At 41.0% G+C, this 20,180-nt stretch overlaps 2 protein-coding genes across 2 annotated transcripts in view; one reads left to right on the top strand and one right to left on the bottom strand.

Annotated features, from left to right (window-relative positions):
• MAN2B2 (mannosidase alpha class 2B member 2) overlaps positions 1 to 18,953 on the bottom strand; it is an 80,592-nt gene extending 61,639 nt beyond the window's left edge. Inside the window, exons 1-5 of the mRNA XM_033949656.1 lie at positions 18,737 to 18,953; positions 14,971 to 15,117; positions 7,457 to 7,562; positions 6,089 to 6,261; positions 2,154 to 2,269 (exon numbers count right to left, since the gene is read on the bottom strand). Of these exons, the coding sequence (XP_033805547.1) occupies positions 2,154 to 2,269; positions 6,089 to 6,261; positions 7,457 to 7,562; positions 14,971 to 15,117; positions 18,737 to 18,862 (668 nt within the window). The 5' untranslated portion in view covers positions 18,863 to 18,953. The remainder of the gene's footprint in view (positions 1 to 2,153; positions 2,270 to 6,088; positions 6,262 to 7,456; positions 7,563 to 14,970; positions 15,118 to 18,736) is intronic.
• Positions 18,823 to 20,180, top strand: part of PPP2R2C (protein phosphatase 2 regulatory subunit Bgamma) — a 427,959-nt gene continuing 426,601 nt past the window's right edge. The window contains exon 1 of the mRNA XM_033949713.1: positions 18,823 to 18,943. The gene's annotated coding sequence lies outside the window, so the exon portion shown is untranslated. The remainder of the gene's footprint in view (positions 18,944 to 20,180) is intronic.

Raw genomic sequence — 20,180 nt, 5'->3', positions numbered from 1 at the left:
TTTTTCTTTTGTGGGGTTTTTTTTGGTTCCCTTCTCTTTGTGAAACGTTTTTGTTTATGGACTAGAGGGGACACATGTTTCTGTACTCTACTCTGTATTTGTAAAGCCTATTTCTATCTCCATATTAGAATACTTTCTGTACTTTAGTGCCAAGCATATTTTTGATGTATCTTTCTTATAAGCATTGATCTCTATTATATTAAACCAGTGTCTTGCAAACTTTTTCGAGCCAGGACACACTAAACCTAGTGTCCCCGGCTCGAGACACCCGGAAGTGCGCTGGCGTCTGTGTGATGACGTCACACGCATGCGTGATGTCAGCACATGCGCAAAGGCCCTTCAAACGGGCCTTGCGCCAAGAGGAGAGAAGGGCCGGCAGAAAGAAGAGAGAAGAGCTGGAAAGAAGGGCCGGCAGAGAGAAGAGGTGCCGGTGTCAGGAGATTGCTTACAGGACGTGCCTCTCTTCGTGAGAGGCATGTCCTGCAGACAGTCAGCTGGCACCAGCATCTCTCCTCTTCCCCAGTGTACCGCGGCACACCTGAAATCTCAGGAGGCACATAGTTTGCGATACACGGTATTAAGCATATTTCTGCACAATATAACAATATATTCTTTATGTAACCACTCTTGGCTATCATTGTCATTAATTTCACTTCCTGCTGAACCTCCTTTGAGGGCATTGAACCTAGAACCTCTGGCAGATTGTAGGGCCGCCACCTTACATTTTAAGGTCTTGTCTGCTGCAACACCCCCCCCCCTGCAAAACCTTACAATTGGGTCATTAGGGTAGGGAGAGGGAGAGGAGATGCTGGGATACAAGAATGGAGGGAAAATACTGCAAATGGTGGAATCATATGGAAAGGGAGATGGGGTGGGCAAGGAGATGAGTGAGAGAAGGATAGTATAGATGTAGAAATGTGGTAATGGGAAGAAGATAAAAGATGGAAGGGAACAGGAGGCGAGGGAAGGAGTGAGATTGGAAATAGGAGAGCTAGGGGTGAAAGAAGCAGATGGGAGTTGATAGATAGTTAAAAAGTAAAAAGTAGAAGGGTGAGAAAGAGGGCGAAAAGAAAAGAGCTGAAAGGGAAGGATTAATATGTTGATATGTAGTGAAGGAATGGAACAAGACAGGACAGAGGATAAAATACAAATGCACAACAGTCACTGGAAAGAGAATTAGCAGGACAGCAGAAAAGAGACACTGGGACTGCTATGATAGAAAAATAAAATGTCCAAAAGGTAAAAAAGGTGTTTTATTTTGAATTTATTAACTGGAATATACTAGATTTAGAATATGTGCATCACAAATGTAAAGGTATTGTGTTCAGTGGTGTAGCCAGGTGGCTGATTATGGGGTTGCGGGGGGCTGTGAACCACCCTTAGTGACACCACTGATTGTATTTTAGTACAATAGGAAATTCTGTTCTATTTTTACTCCTCCAGTGTTGCCAAGTTTAACTTCTTGTGGTTCCAGTTCAATTTTGGTATTCATATTTGTATTTCTAATTTGTGATCCCTTATGGTATATTTGGTGTCTGTGTTTTGTATGTGAAGAAGTAATTTAAAGTTGTTTTATGTGTGGTAGTAATGGCAGATAGGGAGACTGGGGAAATGGGGTAGGGAGGCAAAGGGATTTTGGAAGCCCCTTCTTAATTTTTGCCCTGGGCCCCACCATCTAACACTGGCTATGAGAAGGAGAAGTGGGATTTCATTCTTGGTTTTCCTAGTTCTCAATCTGCTGTTCTAACCAATAGGCAACTCTTTCACTCCAAAACAAGTATTAGTACACTGTAGCTAACAGCAGTGGTATGAAAGTACGGTGCTTCCAAGAAATAGGATATAGGATAATGATTTAAGGCCATTTTGTGCAGTAATAGAAACAGAGAAAAATAAAGGCAGATAAAGACTATATGGCCTATCTAGTCTGCTCAACCATGCAATTCACTTCCCTTCTTTTCCCAGGGACTGGGTAGGACTGTAAAGGGTATTGGTACTGCTCCTGTCCTCTTTGGACGCTCCCAGGAAAAAAATAGGTGGAATGGACTGGTTTTAGACCATTTCCACTATAGCTGCATCATTCACAGTCTTAAGTCTGAAAGGCATGTGGAATGAAAAGTACTAAATAGAAAAAAAGGAAGGAATATTCAAGTTACCTGTCAGAGAAGGGTAGGTATGTTGGGGTGCAGTAGCTGTACTGGTCCATAACGTGAGTGAAGATCTCTTGCTTTTCTGATAAAGACGGAGAGCCCCTCCATATAAACTGAAGTTTCTATTAGTACAGGGAAACATACAACAGGTTATTACAAAAATACACACAATCCACCAATACTAACAAATTTGTTGGGAAGGTTCAGTCATTCATAGAGATAAAAAGAAAAAAAAACCCCAAAACAAGCTAAAAGTGTTTAAAAAGAGAAACCCAGAATTGCTTTGTTAATTCTATCCACAAAATATCAATCATTCACTTTCAGTTCATTAAAAAAAACCTGCAATAATGATTATAAGTTTGAGCTAATTACTCTGAATCAAGATTGTCACCATACCATATATGCTAAACTAAACCTTATGTTTGTATACCGCATCATCTCCATAGAGTTTATAGGTAATTCAATAAATGAGGGAAGGACATAATAAGAAATTAGAAGTTATGAAGAGGATAGCTAGCTTTACAGGTTTTCCGATGCTTTCAGAATAATTGGGATGAGCCTAGGTTCTGCAGCGGGGCAGGGAGGTTATTCCAAAGCTCAGTGAATTTGAAAAAAAGGGATTTCCCTAATTTACCTGCATACATGCTCCAAACCCATTGGAACTCGCATCATTCACACTCACTGTAGGTTAGATTCAAGAAATGGCACCCAAAGTTAGGCGCTTGGACATCCTTTATATAGTACTAGTACAGAATGACACAGGGAAAACACTTGTCCCCTTCTCCATCCTTGTCCCGTCCACGTGAGCTCTGTCTTCATCCCCATCAGTTCTGTCCTCATCCACACAAGCCTCAAACAGGTACAATTTTTATATTTGTCTTTTTATTAAAGTATAAAAACAAACAACATTCTTTACAACTTTATAATTATGAAGCACTTGACCTTTACAAGCACAACCTAAATTTGGTGACCGACGGACTTTCCCACCAAAATTCAAATTGGTGGTCAACGGATGTCTCATTCACCTTAAGCCCCAGCCAATCAGGTTTGAGGACCCACTACATGGGCACTATATGGCAGAGAGAAGTATTGAAATTTAGAGAGCAGGAAAGTCCGTTGGTCACCAATTTGAATTTTGGAGGGATTTTAAATTGGTGACCAATGGACTTTCCTATCTCATTCACTTCAAATACTAGAGAACATACACCATATTTCCCATATACAGAACTTAATCAGTTTTGAATTTTATGAAAACTGGCAAAACAGCGAAATTTAACCATTTTGGTGCATATTTGCAAACATATGTGGGAAATGAAAATATTTCCTTTACACATAAGACATAATAAGAACAGAAAACGCATTCATTTACAAGTAAAATTACAAGACCATATCCAGCTGTTTATTTGTATATTTTAACATTTTAAAGGATTATCACACTGCTCTCTAAATTTTAATATTTCTAGTATATGGATTTTTCTGCTTCTATCATCCCTAATCACCATTCTCTCCCAAGGGAATGTATGAATGTTTTGTGATGGACTGTTAGCTAATAGACCATCATAAAACAGTCATAGTAGATCAATAAATAAGAGTACAGGATTTTAGCTTTTCAAAAGCCATCTTGAAATAAGACAGTGGAATGCTGAAAATAAAAGGTTATTTCAAAAACACAGATGAGTGCAATGCAGAACATCAGTAAGACAGATATTCCGCATTGCACTCAATTGTGTTTTCGAGATAACCTAAAGAACCCTTTATTCTCAATGGCATTTCACTGATTGCAAAGTCACACTTAGCCAAGAAAAAGATGTGTGCTCGGATTCCAGGTTCCCTGTCATGTGGCATCGGCCAAACACTGCCTCTCCTTCACACACAGCCAGCTGGCCGGCATCAAGTCTTCGGCATGGGTGGTCGGGGGGGGGGGGGGGGGAGGGAGTAGAAATGGTCAGAAGGAAGGAAAGAAACATTTTTAATTTAAAAAAAAGCTCCTTACTATATAGCCCAGGTCGAACCACCAATCTACTCTTCCTGCACTCCTCAGACTCCCATTCTGGTTCTGGCTCCAATTCTAGTCTCTGCTGCTCAGTCACTTGCTCGCCAGCCTCCTCTGCTCCTCAGTACTTGCATGTGTCTGCCTGCCTGTCACCACCGCCCCAACTCTCCACTGTTCAGCTGCTTGCTCACCTTCCTTCTGATCTTAGCCTCCTCAGTCCTCGCTTGTTTGCCTGCCTGCCACTGCCGCAGTCACAACTGAACCCTACAAAATGCTACAAGGTTTTAAAATGTGTGTGGTGGTAGTAATTGAGCCCTCTTCTCTGACGTTGTTGTGGAGGATGAGTCAAGGGAAGTGAGGACAAGGCTAATTGGGCCCTCTTCACTGATGACACTGACATTTGTTATTGTGGAAGAGGAATCGAGGGGAGGAGAGTATGGATGAATGAACAAGGGCAATGCCGATGCTGCAGTGTTGCGGGAGGTAAGTGCTTGCGAGGAATCATGCTAATTGGAAGGAGATTTTTTTCTAGTGGGAGCAAAGCTTTGGTGAAAGTTTTGCTCCTATACCCACGGTAAACGGTATAAATATTTACCCATTCCCATCGTTTTACTGCTGTTTACCATGGGAACGGGTCACCATGTCACTCTCTTAAGTACTAGCTTAGTGTGCATTTCGGGGCAGATTCTGTATAGGACGCTGGTCTCAGCAGCCATCTAAGAAGCGGCTGAGAATTGCACACCGGCATCTTATACAGAATCGCGTCTGCCCTAACGGACAGACATCTAACCCCGCCTAACTGGCACCTATGTCACAGGCACCAATTACAGAATTGCATTATCATGAGCTGATTGCGGCAAGGAAATCCCCCTGCCGCGATCAGCTGAGTGGCTGCTGCAGGGAACATCCCCCTGTGAAGTCCCCCGGCAGGAGGGATGTCTACTCCCTCCCGCTGGAACCCCCAAACCCCCCTGAGAATTCCCCCGACAGGAGGGATACCCACTCCTTCCTGCCAGAACCCCCTCTGGAACTTCCAACCTCCCCCCAACTGGCGACACCCCCTTCAGACCCACCAACTAGCGACAACCCCCTCAGGCCCCCTCAAGCTCCCCCCCAAGCTTCTAAACTCCCCACCCCCTGCTACCTCTTTGTAGAAAGTCTGGCTGGAGGGATGCATACATTCTCTGGCCGGCAGGCTTGCCACACCATAATAGCAGGCCTTCCCCTTCCCAGTGCAATCTGGGACTTACCAGGGAGGGGCTTAAGGCTCCAATTGGCTCAGATGCCTATGGCCCCTCCGGCAGGCATTCAGCTAGCAGCTCTGGATGGGGCAGGAGCAAAGGAAGCTCATTCCTGTCCTGGTACACTGCTGGGCCATCAGGTATTCGAAAGGTATGCAGGGGAGGCGGGAGGGAGGTAAAAGTTGTCAGAGTTTGCCAGGACAGGAGGAGTGAGGGATTCCTCCTGTCCCGACCTACCAAGTCATATGGCTGGCCTGGTAGAGGCCTGCAAGAGATAGGAAGGGAGGGGGGACAGGGTACAGAGATTGGCAGGGCAGAGAGGGGAGGAGGGAGGGATAGATGCAGAGCCTGGCAGGGGAGGGAGGGGGGACAAGATACAGAGCCTGGCAGGGGAGGGAGTGAGAAGGGGGGCTGGTTGCAGAACCTGGCAGGACAGAGCAGGACACTTTAAAATTAACCCCCCAGTTTATATTTTAGTCAACATTTTTTGGGGAAAAAAAGGCTACCTCGGTTTATATTTGAGTTAGTTATATACAGTAATCAATGTAAGCATGTAATGCATTGCAAACACACATAGAAACATAGAAATAGACGGCAGATAAGGGCCAAGGCCCATCCAGTCTGCCCACTCTAATGACCCTCCCCTACCTTTACCACATCTTTCCTGTCCTTATTGAGGAAGCATGGTATAGTATCTTATTTTTTACCTTGGTATTCTGCATGTTGTCTTTGACGTCATAGTCAATACGGGAGATGAGGTGTGCATTAAAACCAGCTAGTGCAAAAACTGTGGCTGTAGCAGCAGAGGCACCAAAGGGATCCACATGCCATGAAAACTGAGGTCTGACCCCAAAGGTGTCATACAAAAAACCATGTCCTTCTGCAAGAAAAAAAAAAGGAATTCTGTGCTTTTAAGTTAGCGCGCCTTAGTAAAAGGACCCCATGGTGCAGGAAGATGAGCCCCTCAGGTCAAAAGGCACTTGATAGATTGCTGGGGAATAGCTGAAGACTATTGTCCTACCAAATTACAAAATCCAGCATTTATGATGTGGTTGGAGAAAAGCCCTTAAGTCATTTGACTGCTGATATAGCTGCACATCAAATTACCGTCAGAAGCTGCAAAGATGTTTTGTACATTAGGACATGGAATGGGCAAAGTATGAACCAAGCAAGGATGGATGTGGTCAAGAATGAAGCAGAAGACACACAGTTTCAGAATGAAAGACAAAGAAGGAATGGTGTACTTTGTATTTCTTTATCATGATCCTGGTGGACTAATTTGCCAAAGTTTATTTTAGTTTTGTGTAAAGAGGACCACGTTGTCGCACTGCAGATCTCCTCTAAGGGGAGACAGCTCTAGCTTTGGCCCACGATGAAGCCACACTCCTGGTAGAATGCGCCTTGATGGAAACAGGAGACTGTTTCCTGGAAAGAATGGACATCTGTCTAGAATGTCTCACCTACTGCACTGGAAATAAGTTGACATCAATAATGACAACTTCAACCTTTTAGAATAGGGGGGGAACCCAAAATGGGTCAGATATTCAAAAACTCAAGGGCTTCTTTTACAAAGCCATGGTAGCGGCTAAGGTGAGGAAAATGCTCTGATGCCCATTAAATCCCTATTGGCGTCGGAGTGATTACCACAGCAGCAGCCACTATCGTGGCTTTGTAAAAGAAGCCCCAAATGTTTAGTAGAAGCCGTTAAACATAAAAAGGGCCCTATCTACGAATTTTTAGCAGCAATTCTTACAGACCACTCCAACGCTAGCTGAAGAATATGGGGGCATAACATGGGCTTTCTGCATTACTCCATGGACAGCTAGCAATAAACGGCTGCTATCCATATAGCTGTGCAGTGTAATTTAGGACACCAAAAAGACTTCTTACACCACATAGTTATAAGATAGTAACCAAATGTCATTCCAATATGTATACTATTTTATATACTGTATATATATATATATATATATATATATATACATATATATACACACACACATACATACACACAGCAACAGTGACAAGCTGCATATTGACCTGAATAAAAATTACAATGAAGAAAAGTATATGACCTGTTAACTGTATAATCTGGTCATCAATTGAAGTCACTGCCTCATCATGCATTACTTGACCTCCGATTATGAATTCCAGCTGTCCCTCTTTCAGTAATTGATATACCTGAAAGAAAGAAAACCCTATGAGATATTGTAGATAGCGGAGAATTAAAAAACTAGGATGCAGGGAGCTTCATGAGGCAATCTCTAGCATTTTGGAAGCCATGACATTCTCATTCACAAACCCACAGATAGATATAAAGATAGATAAATAGATATACCTATATATCTCATGATCTATCTACAAATAGAGCAGAAGTGTGCATGCAAAAAAAATTTGGTTCAGTTTTTTACTTTTTTCTCCAATTTTCATTTCTTCAGTTTATTTCAAAATTTTCTGTTATTAAAAATATTTAATGCACAAGAATTGACTTTAATGGGTAATTTTATGAAACTGTTTTCATGCATATGGGACTACATATGCGTATAAAGGTGAAATTTGGATTTTCCTTTAATTTTCTTTCCTTGCATCCTGCCAGTCCAGTCCACAGATGGAACCAGAGAAAAACGGCTCAGAGCTGACTTTTGTTGCACCATTCAGTTCCTCTATCTTATGTCATAGCTAAGGTTGAATGCCACTAATAAAATAGGAATATGTGCTGGGGGAGCTGACCATACTTGGGATTCAAACCCATGACCTTTGGAAGATGAGAACAGAGCTTTTACCTCTTGAGCCACAACAACTTCCATTCAAGTGCCTCTTCCTGATATGTGATATGATACCTTAAGGATCTCCTAAGGTATGATCTCCTCAGGGATGGAGAGCTTAATCCAAGTGCACCTTGATGATCTCACAATGAGGTCATCGTTGTGCAGCTGGAGACGTACATTTGCTCTGAACTAGAAGCCATGGTGAGGTCTGTATCTCTTTTCTGTTCTTAGCTTTATGGAAATGAAGTTATCTATGCGATATTTTTTTTTTCATGAGCCTTGTTTGCTTAATGCAGCTCTTTCAAGACTTTGAACATTGCAGCACTCTTTACTCAGAAAAAGAGAAGCTTTTTAAGTAAGCAATATAAAGATATCTTTTTCATGCTTGTTAATGGATCTTTTCCTATAATTAGCAAATATCCTTGCTGTTTGTCTACAAAAATAGAAGATTTTGCATGCAATATATCTGTATTATTGTGCCCTGTTTATGTGGTACATTATTAAATGTATTTTGAGCTTAATAAAGCAAAAAAATAAAAGCCTCATACCACTATTTAGCAGAATGCATTGGAGACGTCCAAAGCCCGCCTAATTCCCATTCACCTAACTCACATCTATCGATCGCCCAAACCACGCTCAAAAGTAGACCTGATTTACAATGCCTATAAGACCTAGGGTTCCTTTTACAAAGCTGCGCTAGCGGTTTAACGTGCGTAATAGCATGTGCTAAACCGCGGGACGCGCTAGCCGTTACCGCCTCCTCTTGAACAGGCGGTAATTTTTCGGTCAGCGCGGGGGTTAGCATGTGATGAAAAGTCATGCGCATTAACCCCGCTGGTGTGGCTTTGTAAAAGGAGCCTCTAGTTTTACAATTGCTACATAGCTTGCTTGCTCAGTCTGTGGCACACTGGTTAGACCTACAGCTTTCCACCCTGAAGTTGCTGGTTTGAATCTCACTCACTCTCTGTGACAGAAGAGAAATAAAAAAATAGATTACAAGGTTTTTAAAAATCCGATTAAAAAAAATAAACTATAGTGGTGCCAAAATTTCACTGCTTACAATTTTAATGAAAACAGCATAAAATCGCCATTCTAATAATGTCATAATAATAAAACATTATAACATTAAGGATATTGGGTGGATGTATAATTTCCGCCTATCAAGCAAGTCTCTAAAGAACGTCTAAAAATGTGGCTGTCTAACTGACGCTGGCGTGATTCTATAAAGGACGTCTAACTTTTATAGAATTGTGTTTAGTTGGACACCTAAATGATGCCTAACTTTAAAGGCACTTTACAGAATTTGGCTCCAACTGTGTGGCCCTGATTGTTTTCTTTCTCCTGCTTGTGTGCTCTTGAAAATCCAATAAAAAATTATTGCAGAAGAAAAAACCAGGTCTAGCCCCAAACATCCAAATTGTGCCCTGGACATTTTCTAAAATGCTTGATTATGGCAAAAAAGGTCTAACAATAAACAGGAAAAATCCAAAAATATATAAACCACCAGTTGCCAAAATGATACTGAAAGGATTTTGTAAATAAGGGAACAAGCCTCAGATTACGGAGCTACACCCATTTCGGGTTTTCTCAGAGAGACAAACAAGTTTCAAGTTTATTTGTAATTTAATATACCGACCATCACAGGTATCTGGTCGGTTACAATAATAAAAATTTAAAAAAAACCAAACCACACTGTTGCTCTTGCTCCTCCTTACATCACCAGCTTGAGCCCATCCTCCCTACCTTTTAAACTACAAACTTTAATTTATTAATTTCATTCATTACTTATTATTTTAAAAAATGTTTTAACTTAGAATTCATTTAATTTAAATCTTCTAATTCATGCTAGATTCACTAATCAATCACCTAACAATTCATTTTTTAACACAGACCCTACAAAACAAAAGTACTTATCTTAAAAAGTGCACTGGCGCTTTAAAGTGCTGTATTGAAAGTGCATTCGTGCTGTAAACCTGTAGCTTCTTTAATTAATTTCTGCTTGTGAAGCTTAAAGTGCATAGCTCCTGCTCTAGAAAACCAAGGCCATTGCTGGCATCATTTAAATATCCGACGCACCTGCGTTTCATGGGACATACTACATCCCCGCTGCGTCAGGGAAAATATCTCTAGCAAAGCTTCTTTTTGGCTGCAAACATACTCCTGCCGGTTCTGAATTGTTAGGTGACTGATTAGTGAATCTAGCATGAATTAGAAGATTTAAATTAAATGAATTCTAAGTTAAAATATTTTTTAAAATAATAAATAATGAATTAAATGAATAAATTAAAGTTTGTAGTTTAAAAGGTAGGGAGGATGGGCTCAAGCCGGTGATGTAAGCAGGAGCAAGAGAACAATGTGGTTTGTCTCTCTGAGAAAACCCGAAATGGGTGTAGCTCTGTAATCTGAGGCTTGTTCCCTTATTTACAAAATCCTTTCAGTGTCATTTTGGCAACTGGTGGTTTATATATTTGTGAAAAAAAAGTCTAAGTCATAAACCCACCCTAATCCCACCCATACCATGCCCATTTGAGATTTAGACAAACTGAGAACAGTATAGAAATCTGTCTAAAATATTGGTTTGGAAAATAGTGATTTGGATGGTTTGGCGAGAAAAATGTCCATCTGCCTGTTTTTAGACATTTTTCTCTTTTGAAAATGAGCCCCATAGTAACATAGTAAATAATAGCAGATAAAGACCTGAAGGCCATCCAGTCTGCCCAACAGTTACACAGATGCAGATTCTTTGCTCAGTAAAATCTGCCATATCGAAATCTGCCGAGTCACTAAAACACAATCTTACAAAATCGCACAGAGCAAAACAATGTGACAACTCAGCTGCACACCCGTTACCACACTGATTCACAAAGCATACTGCTAGACACCTCCAGCGGCGGAAGGGCATACAATATCCAGTTCACATTCCCTGAACTTTTGGGTAGCACTTCGTATGAACATAGATGTATTCATAAGCAGAAGGAAGTCCGCTTCTAATATATATACTGTACACTGGATAGTTGTGGCTCAAGCAGGCAGGCTGCAGATATAGGAGAAAAAGGAATTCTTAAGTTTCAGCTACCCAGTGCAACTATGTTCCTCAGCAAACCTAGCGTATAAGGTACTGTTCTAAGAAGCCTAATCCACAAGGAAGAACAAAGATAAAACCTGGAGTTCCTCACTTTTAATGCAAATGTCAAGGGAAGACTGAAAAGACCTTCAAATAGCCCTAAAAGTGCAGCTTGAAAAGTCCATTATGTCCTGGTTCTGATCCAAAGAATTATCAAGCAAGATCCGGCTATAAATTTTCTCTAAAGTGGCTTCCTGTCTCCTCTTCAGTCACTTAAGCATCCTGGCCTTGTGTTAGAAGAATTCAACTCTTTTGTCAAAAATGATAGGGAAAAAAAGACAGATGTTACTCCCTTAATATTCTTCTATCCCCAGAAAACAGCAAAGCTGCACCAGGGAGACATATACATGTTGATAAACTGTGCACATATTTTCACCCACATGGAGGGTGGGGGAGGGTGGAGGGGAAGAATGATGATTAAATAGTATTTCCACGTGTAAAGAATGTTTTACAATCAGAAAATGGCTTTTTTTAAAACTGTGCAAGTAAAATATTGGCCCACAGAAAGATACCACATGATATTCAGCGCTATTTAACCAGCCAGGAATGGTTCCAGGCTGGTTAAATAGTGCTAAGCTGGCTAAGCGCTAATATTCAGGGTGAAATGGCCACTGGACATTAGTGCTTAGCAGATAGCCATCTATGTCACACAACTTAGCCAATTATCTATGAAATTTCAAACGCTAGCTGGCTAAGTTTAGTGGCCAAAATCAGGCCATATAGATAGCTGGTTTATCATTGGCTGCTATAAACCTTGCTGGCTAATTTCAAATTTGTGACCAACCAAAATTCAAATTCACGACCAACAGACTTTTCTGCCTCAATCACCTCAAACCCCAGCCAATCAAGTTACATGACCCACTATACAGAATATAAAAACAAACTGCAGACCTCACAGCATACCCTGAAGAAAGCCACAGCATGATGGCTGAAACGTCGTACCCAAATGCGGCAAGACCAGGACAACTGCTAAAATCATAGTCAGCTAAATTTATGTATACAGGCTAAACACAAACTGGATATTCAATGCAGGTCAATGGAAACAGCCTGGTATTGAATATCTGCTCTTAGTGCCAACTGGCTAAATTTCATGGTCTGAATATCAGCCTCATAGGCCCCGATTCTCTAAACTGCAGCAAAAGGTAGATAGTGATAGGCGCCCTACCACCACTTAACTACAAAAGATATCTAAATAGAACTCTCGCCTTTCAAACAGGTCAGCTCAATAACTGGCTGGCCCTCATCATCTCACGCGCCTCATCTTACCTAAACTTCAGGAAACTACTAAAAACTAATCTATTTACCAGATTTACAACCTAAATGCCTATATCCACTGTATGAACCCCCTTTGTTATACCTACATTCTTAGATTTATCCTTTATGCAGATTGTCCTGACCTTCTTTACTGTACTTTTTTGCTCTGATTGTACCTATTTCTCTGATTGCTCCATCTTTCGCCGATTGTACCATTTTCCCTGATTGCTCCAATTTTCTCTGATTGTACCTTTTTTTCTCTGGCACCTAGTTTCTCTGATTGCACCATTGTAACCTTTCGCTGATTGTCCAGCCCTTCTTCACTGTAAACCGCCTCGAACTATTATGGCTTTGGCGGTATATAAGAAATAAATTATTATTATTATTATAATTTAACTGAGCTAACTGGTGTTAAAAAGCGTGATAACTGACCATGCTGATTAAAACCAATTAGAAACGCATTTTAAAAATGTAGGCGTCTCCAGGCACCTACAAAGAATGGCATCCAACTCCTATCCAAAGAGTATGACTAAAGTAGGCATGGTTTACACTCTTTGAAAGTAGGTGTTGAAAATGTAGGCCTACATTTCCGGCGCCTATTTTCAACATGACTTCGATTCTCCAAACGTATAATTGACATGCAATCGGCACCATTTTTCTAACCGGTCGCCGCTGCCAATGCCATTTGGAGAATCCAACCCATAATGAATATTTTTACTGGATATACCCATAGGTGATCCTGAGGCACACACCTATTTTATATAATAGGGGCACCAACATACAGAACATGTATATATTTGTACCTGCCCCATATGAGGGCATCTGAGTAGTGATGAGGATAGTTCTGATAGCCTATTTTACAAAAGCACATTGATGTTTATTTTTATAACTTTTTAAAAATAATGTTTTGTTATAAAATTACTCTGATAGAGGCCAGGCAATATCCAGAAATCTGTGTTTTTTACACATAGCACATGCTTATACATCTGCTATCTTAACCTACCTTCTGAGATATGAGAAAATAATTTTAATTGTAATGAGTTCAATAAAGGTTAATGACAACATTCGATAGGATACACAAAATATATCCCGAGAAAAACAAAAACAAAAAAATCCAATCATTAAGGACAGTGGGGACAGAGGGGAGGGGAGGCGCAGACCATACCAAGTGCCATCTTGGTAGGGGGTGCCAGTACCTCTTTTCCTCTCTGCCCCCTGCTCCTTCCCACCCCTCTCCCACCCCAACCTTATTTAAACACATCAGAAAGTTTGATAGCCTTCACCATTTCATCTCATGTCTCTGCTTATACTTGCATTCATCATTTATTCTGTTCACTATTTACTACGCACTTGTTTGTTTTTTTTTGCACCAGGTCTTAATGTTGATGTGTATCATATGAGATTTTTTTATGCTTTTACAATCACATATATTCTTTGTATCTTAATGATGTTATTATGTCTTTATGTGTTACATTATTAATTCTTTTTGGCCAGTTTTTTATATATGCTATTTTTTATTTATTTTATTTTAATTATATATTCCAAAGTTTTTAGTGTCCCTGATGAAAGCATCATAGATGCTGAAACTTGGATCCTTGTTGGGATATTCTAATAATAAAGGTTTCTTATTGGTTGATTAGAACATCTCCCTTGCCTTTCTTTCTCCTTACTTTCTTCTGCTCTTACAAGGTAAGTACTCTCTGTGCTTGAATTTCTTTCTCTACAACATTGCCAAAATTCAACCCTTCCTTTCTAAGCACACCACTAAAACCCTCATCACCTCCCACCTAGACTACTGGATCCTGCTTCTCACTGGCCTTCTGCTAAACCATCTATCTCCCCTTCAATCTGTCCAGAACTCTGCTATGTACCCAATATCAATGTTGCTATGCCCACACAACCCCATTCCTCAAGTCCGTTTCCACATACAATTCAAACTCCTCTTACTGACCTACAAGGTGTATTCACTCTTCAGTTCCTCAGTATCTCTCTTCTTTCATCCACCCCCCCTCAGGAACTCTGCTCATTGGATAAGTCCCTCTTATCTGTACCCTTCTCCTCTACAGCTAACTCCAGACTTCGTCCCTTTTACTTTGCTGCACCGTATACCTGGAACAAACGGCCTGACTCGGTACGTCAAGCTCTTGTCTCTGGCAGTATTCAAATCCGTGCTAAAAGCCCACTTTTTTGAAGCTATTTTCAATTCCTAACTCCAGCCCGTCTACTAAGCACCCAATCTATCTTATTCCCTCTGTAATTCCCCCACCATAGCACTGTGTATAGATGCACTTTTTTGTCCAGCTTGTCTCTCATAACTATATTCTAAGCTCTTTCGAGCAGGGACTGTCTCTTCCATGTTTGGTGTACAGCACTGTATATGCCTGGTAGCACTACAGAAATGATAAGTAGTAGTAGTAAAGGTACCAGCAACTGCACTCATTACCTGCTGTTTTTGTGTATTCGCAGCTACAGTGTCCCACCAAAGACGGAAAAACTCCTGCTCCACAATACTGAATTTGCGTTGCTTCCCTTTCACCAGTTCTTCCACCACTGAGGAGTAAACGTTGGCAGCATAGGCGTGCATACTTTCCTGTGAGAAACAAAAAAATGTTGCATTTTCAGAAAGACCAGGCCATTAAAGTTCACACTATCATAACTCAGTTTGATATTTGTTCCTTACAAAATGAACATCATTCAGGGGAGAGTGTGGCGCTGTGGCTAAAGCTACAGCCTCAGCACTCTAGGGTTGTGGGTTCAAACCCCCCTGCTCCTTGTGACCCTGGACAAGTCAATTAGGCCCAAATTCTGTAACCAGCGCCTAAAGTTAGGCACCTATTTCGGAGGCGTCCAACTAGATAGGCGCCTATCTAAATTGAATAACAAGCTTAATTAAGCTTTTTAATCAGCACTGATTGAAACCTAGGCGCCTATCAAGAAAGCGCAATTCTGTAACAAGGCACCTCTAAAAATTTAGGCGGCCTTAAAAAAAATAGGCGCTATGCATGTTAGGCGTGGGCGTGGCTATGTGTTGGGCGCCTTCTTACAGAATCACTGCTCCTAAACGTGCTTAACTGCTCGCATGGGCGCCTAACTTTTAGTTGTGCCTAAGAGCTGGCCTATTTAATGGGCGCCTCCAAAATAGGTGCCGCTCAGCGTGATTCACTAAACAGCACCCAATTGTGCTTGAATCGCACTGAATAGTGCCTGTATAGGCGCCTAAGTTTTGGACGCTTCTTATAGAATTTGCCCTTTAATCCCCCCATTGCCCTAGGTACATTAGATAGATTTTGAGCCCGCTGGGACGGTTCATAGACAAAAGCGCGCAACGACAAAGGTGCGCTGACAACCCAGCGCAGACAACTGAGCGCAAGGCAGAAGCGCGCTGAAGAAAAACAGTTATTTGCTAAAAATGTTATTTGCTAATTAGAGGAAAACATCCATTAACTGAAGCAGAGCATATGAAAACCACAGCTTTAGGTTTCTTGCTAAAAAACTACCCTTTTTTCTGACTAAACAATACTCCAATCAGCTCTTTACTGAAAGCAAGGATAGCACTTGAAAAAATATATAGATTGCATACATAACTTCATTTGCAAAAGCTTAAAAATGGAAAAAAAAACAGATACAGATCTTAGCATGGCTTCTACTTCATTGCAATGGAGGTGTGCAGCTGCACAATGCTGACCTCATTGTGAGATCATCAAGATGCACCTGTAAGGTAGAATGCCATAATTAAAATGTGTGCTGGGATTTGAACCCATGACCTCTGGAAGATAAGCACAGGGCTTCTACCTGGTGAGCGACAGCTGCTTCCTTTTGGTTGTGGGGGTTCCTACCATGAGAGCTTAGTGATCCTAGCTGTAGACACTTGGTAAAAAGAGAAATTTGAAAATGGATAGTAAGATTAAATGAAAGCAATAACCAAGAACCTGGGACTTAATTAAATGGCCAGACAACAAAGGTACACAAAGAATTTTATTCAGTATGAGATAGTTGGTAGCTGTGTTATTATTGTAACTTTTTCCCCTCTCTCCCTAAACTCATGTATGTATCATTTGTATCTTGTATTTTTGAATTATCTTGTAAGTTTCTTATATTAAAATTGTTACATGTACATCGCCTAGAATTTATAATAGGCGATTCATCAAAAACTGAATAAACTTGAAACTTGTTAGTCTACTTTATAGAATTTTAGTATGTCCCAGTATGGCACTGTTTATGTACTTAATTCAGGCTGGGGATACTTCAGTCACTCAGATTTTCTGGATATTTTCAATTAATATTAATGAAATTGATTTGTGTGCACTGCTTCCACTTCATGCAAATCTCTCTCATGCATATTCAATATGAATATCCAAAAACCTATTGATAGAATTGTTTCTAGCCACTGCTGATTATTGAAAAGTTGCTTTTGATAGTTTTGTTCATCTGTGATTGTAGGCTGTGACACTTTGCCAATGATGTATTTTCGGTTTTCAGTTATTTGATCCCTGATGCAGGCTATTTGTAGCCAAAACATGGCAGTGTCAGGTCCTGTTGCTTGTGCTACTAGATGCTGGATTTAATAAACTCATCCTTGGTTCAATAGCTTATGCCCATCACCTTGCTTGGTTGTTTCTCCTATCCTGACACGCTGGAGTTCCCCTAGGACAGGTTTGGGAACCACTGACTAATATGTTAATAACTACAAATAAAACAAACAAAAACTGAGTAAGAAACGTTTCATGGTCTTCCTACTGCCAGTGGTTGATGACACTAGTCAGGTCTGCTAAGCTCCCCTGAAATATCTGTGAAAATTTGTTCATCTTTAGGCTGCAAAAGAAACTAATTTAGGTGACATCATTAATAATTTAGGCTCTTATGAAATTTCTAGCCGTTATTGGAAAAGTGAGAAAACTTACAGATGGGCTTTTACAAAGCTGTGCTGCCAAGCAGCGCACGCTACATGCCGAGCCGCCCATAGGAATAGAATGGGTGGCTTGGCAGTGCCCAATAAAGAGGTAAACAGTAGTGAAACTTTGCATCAAAATAATAGTCTAAGCCAGGGATAAGCAATTCCAGTCCTGGAGAGCCACAGGCAGGTCAGGTTTTCAGGATATCCACAATAAATATGCATGAGAGAGATTTGCATCTCAAGGAGGCAGTGCAGGCAAATCCATCTCATACATATTCATTGTGGATATCCTGAAAACCTGACCTGCATGTGGCTCTCCAGGACCAGAATTGCCTACCCCTGGTCTAGGCTAGAGAAAAGAGAGCATGTGCAGGGGTCTCAAAGTCCCTCCTTGAGGGCCACAATCCAGTCAGGTTTTCAGGATTTCCCCAATGAATATGCATGATATCTATGTGCATGCACTGCTTTCAATGCATATTCATTGGGAAAATCCTGAAAACCCGAATGGATTGCGGCCCTCAAGGAGGGACTTTGAGATCCCTGCGTAAGAGATATAATCTTCAGGACATCTGGACTACATGAGGGTAATTTTATAAGTGACTTGAAAATATAGAGCAGCATCTACATACTTTCAAGAAGGCATTTATAAAATTGCTCCAGCTTACACACACATAAAACACAGGCCTACTTTTATGTGTATATAGAAGCTATAAAATACATGCACAAGTACCAATTCCTACCGGCATGTATAGCCACAAAGTTGTGCCAATTTAGTGTAGGTGTAATTTTGTGCAGTAACTTTCGGGGAGGCAATTTTATAAATGCGCATATAGATGGTAAACAACAGCAACATGTAAGTGCCATTTGCACACCAAGACAATACCAGTACTTATATACATGCCTAAGTGCTAAGTGTTACATTTTACGCCCGCTTTTACTAAGCTGTGGTAGAGGTTTCTACCGCAGCAAGGAGTGCTAAATGCTCTGTTGCTCATAGGAATTCTATGAATGTTGGAGAATTTAGCAGCCAGTTTGAAAAAGCACTTTCTTTTTTTGCACAAAACTCATATAAGAGAACTTTAAAATAGAAAAAGTAAAGTAGAAGTAAGCCAATTAGCAAAAACAGAGCTTGCACTTTTTTTGTTTTATAGCCATGTCCAAAGGCTAGTTTACCGAACTACTGCATGTTTTAGTACCTGATACGTTGGGCATTACAACCTTAGTCATTCATTGAGTGAAACAGCTTGCTAGCTTAATTAAAAGGTCGAGCCCCCTCTATCCCCCCACCCCGTAAAATCCAGAGCAGTGTGGTTACCTGCACGGTGTACACCCAGCCCACGTCCATGTGACTATGCGGTACCACGAACACTCGCGTGCTTCCTGGGGCACGTCCCGCCCCGCACAAGACCAAGAGTGGAAGCATTTGCAGCAGCTGCATCATTGCGAAGGAGCTCTTCACTCAAACAACTCTCAGACGGGCTCAGAGCAACCCACTTCCTTACTCACTTTCAGCAAGCAAAACGTAGGTAGTCACGAACTACGGCTAGGAAAAAGGGACCAATCTCTGAAAAAAACGGCCGACAGACACACCCACACGCTGCCTAGTGCTATGGTGGCTAATAGGTCTACAGCAAGGCTAGTTCATATTCATGCACGGTATTTTTCTTTTTTTTTTTAAATTATTATGGAGGAAATTTGTTATAAAGGGCAAAATGTATGATAATAGACCTTTTTACCATATGAATATATTTCTTTTAACCACTGTGGGGAAATTTGGGAGAAACCCATTGTTTTATTAAAAAATAATTTTTATACCTCTCTGCACTTTTGCCTTAGTTAATAATTGTTTGTTCTCTTTGCTTATTACGTAGTTTGTTCCAATTAGATATATCTGAAGAAAACTGTGATTATTTGTATTTATTTGATATAATAAACCATTAAGTCAAGATCAGGAAAGGGGGAGAGACAAACAACAACAAATAGAAGGACAGGCACAAGAAGAAAGAACAAGATTGCAATCCAAAATTCAAGAATCTACAAAGAGAACAAAGCAAGGAAAAAGAAACAAAAAACGTCCCTTCTAACTATAGCCAGCTGAAGCATCCTTACCTTTCATGGATCATAGAAACATAGAACATGACGGCAGAAAAGGGCCACGGCCCATCTAGTCTGCCCACACTAATGGCCCACCCCCTAACTACCTCCATGAAGAGATCCCACATGCCAATCCCATCTTTTTTAAAATCTGGCACGCTGCTTGCCTCAATTACCTGTTGTGGAAGATTATTCCAGCGATCAACCACCCTTTCAGTGAAGAAATATTTTCTGGTGTCGCCATGAAATTTCCCACCCCTGATTTTCAACAGATGCCCTCTTGTTGCTGTGGGTCCTTTAAGGAAAAAAAGATCCTCTTCCACCTCGATACGGCCTGTGACATATTTGAACGTCTCGATCATGTCTCCCCTCTCTCTGCGTTCCTCAAGTGAGTACAGCTGCAACTTACCCAGTCGTTCCTCATACGGGAGATCCTTGAGTCCTGAGACCATCCTGGTGGCCATTCGCTGAACCGACTCAACTCTCCGCACATCTTTTTGATAATGCGGCCTCCAGAATTGTACACAGTATTCCAGATGGGGTCTCACCATGGATCTGTACAACGGCATTATGACCTCGGGCTTACAGCTGACGAAACTTCTACGGATACAGCCTATGATTTGTCTAGCCCTGGATGAAGCTTTCTCCACTTGATTGGCAGTCTT

The sequence above is a fragment of the Geotrypetes seraphini genome, chromosome 1, assembly GCF_902459505.1.
Source record: "Geotrypetes seraphini chromosome 1, aGeoSer1.1, whole genome shotgun sequence".
Taxonomy (NCBI): domain Eukaryota; kingdom Metazoa; phylum Chordata; class Amphibia; order Gymnophiona; family Dermophiidae; genus Geotrypetes; species Geotrypetes seraphini.
Note: the sequence above shows the minus strand (reverse complement) of the source record. Positions and strands in the feature narration are given on the sequence as shown.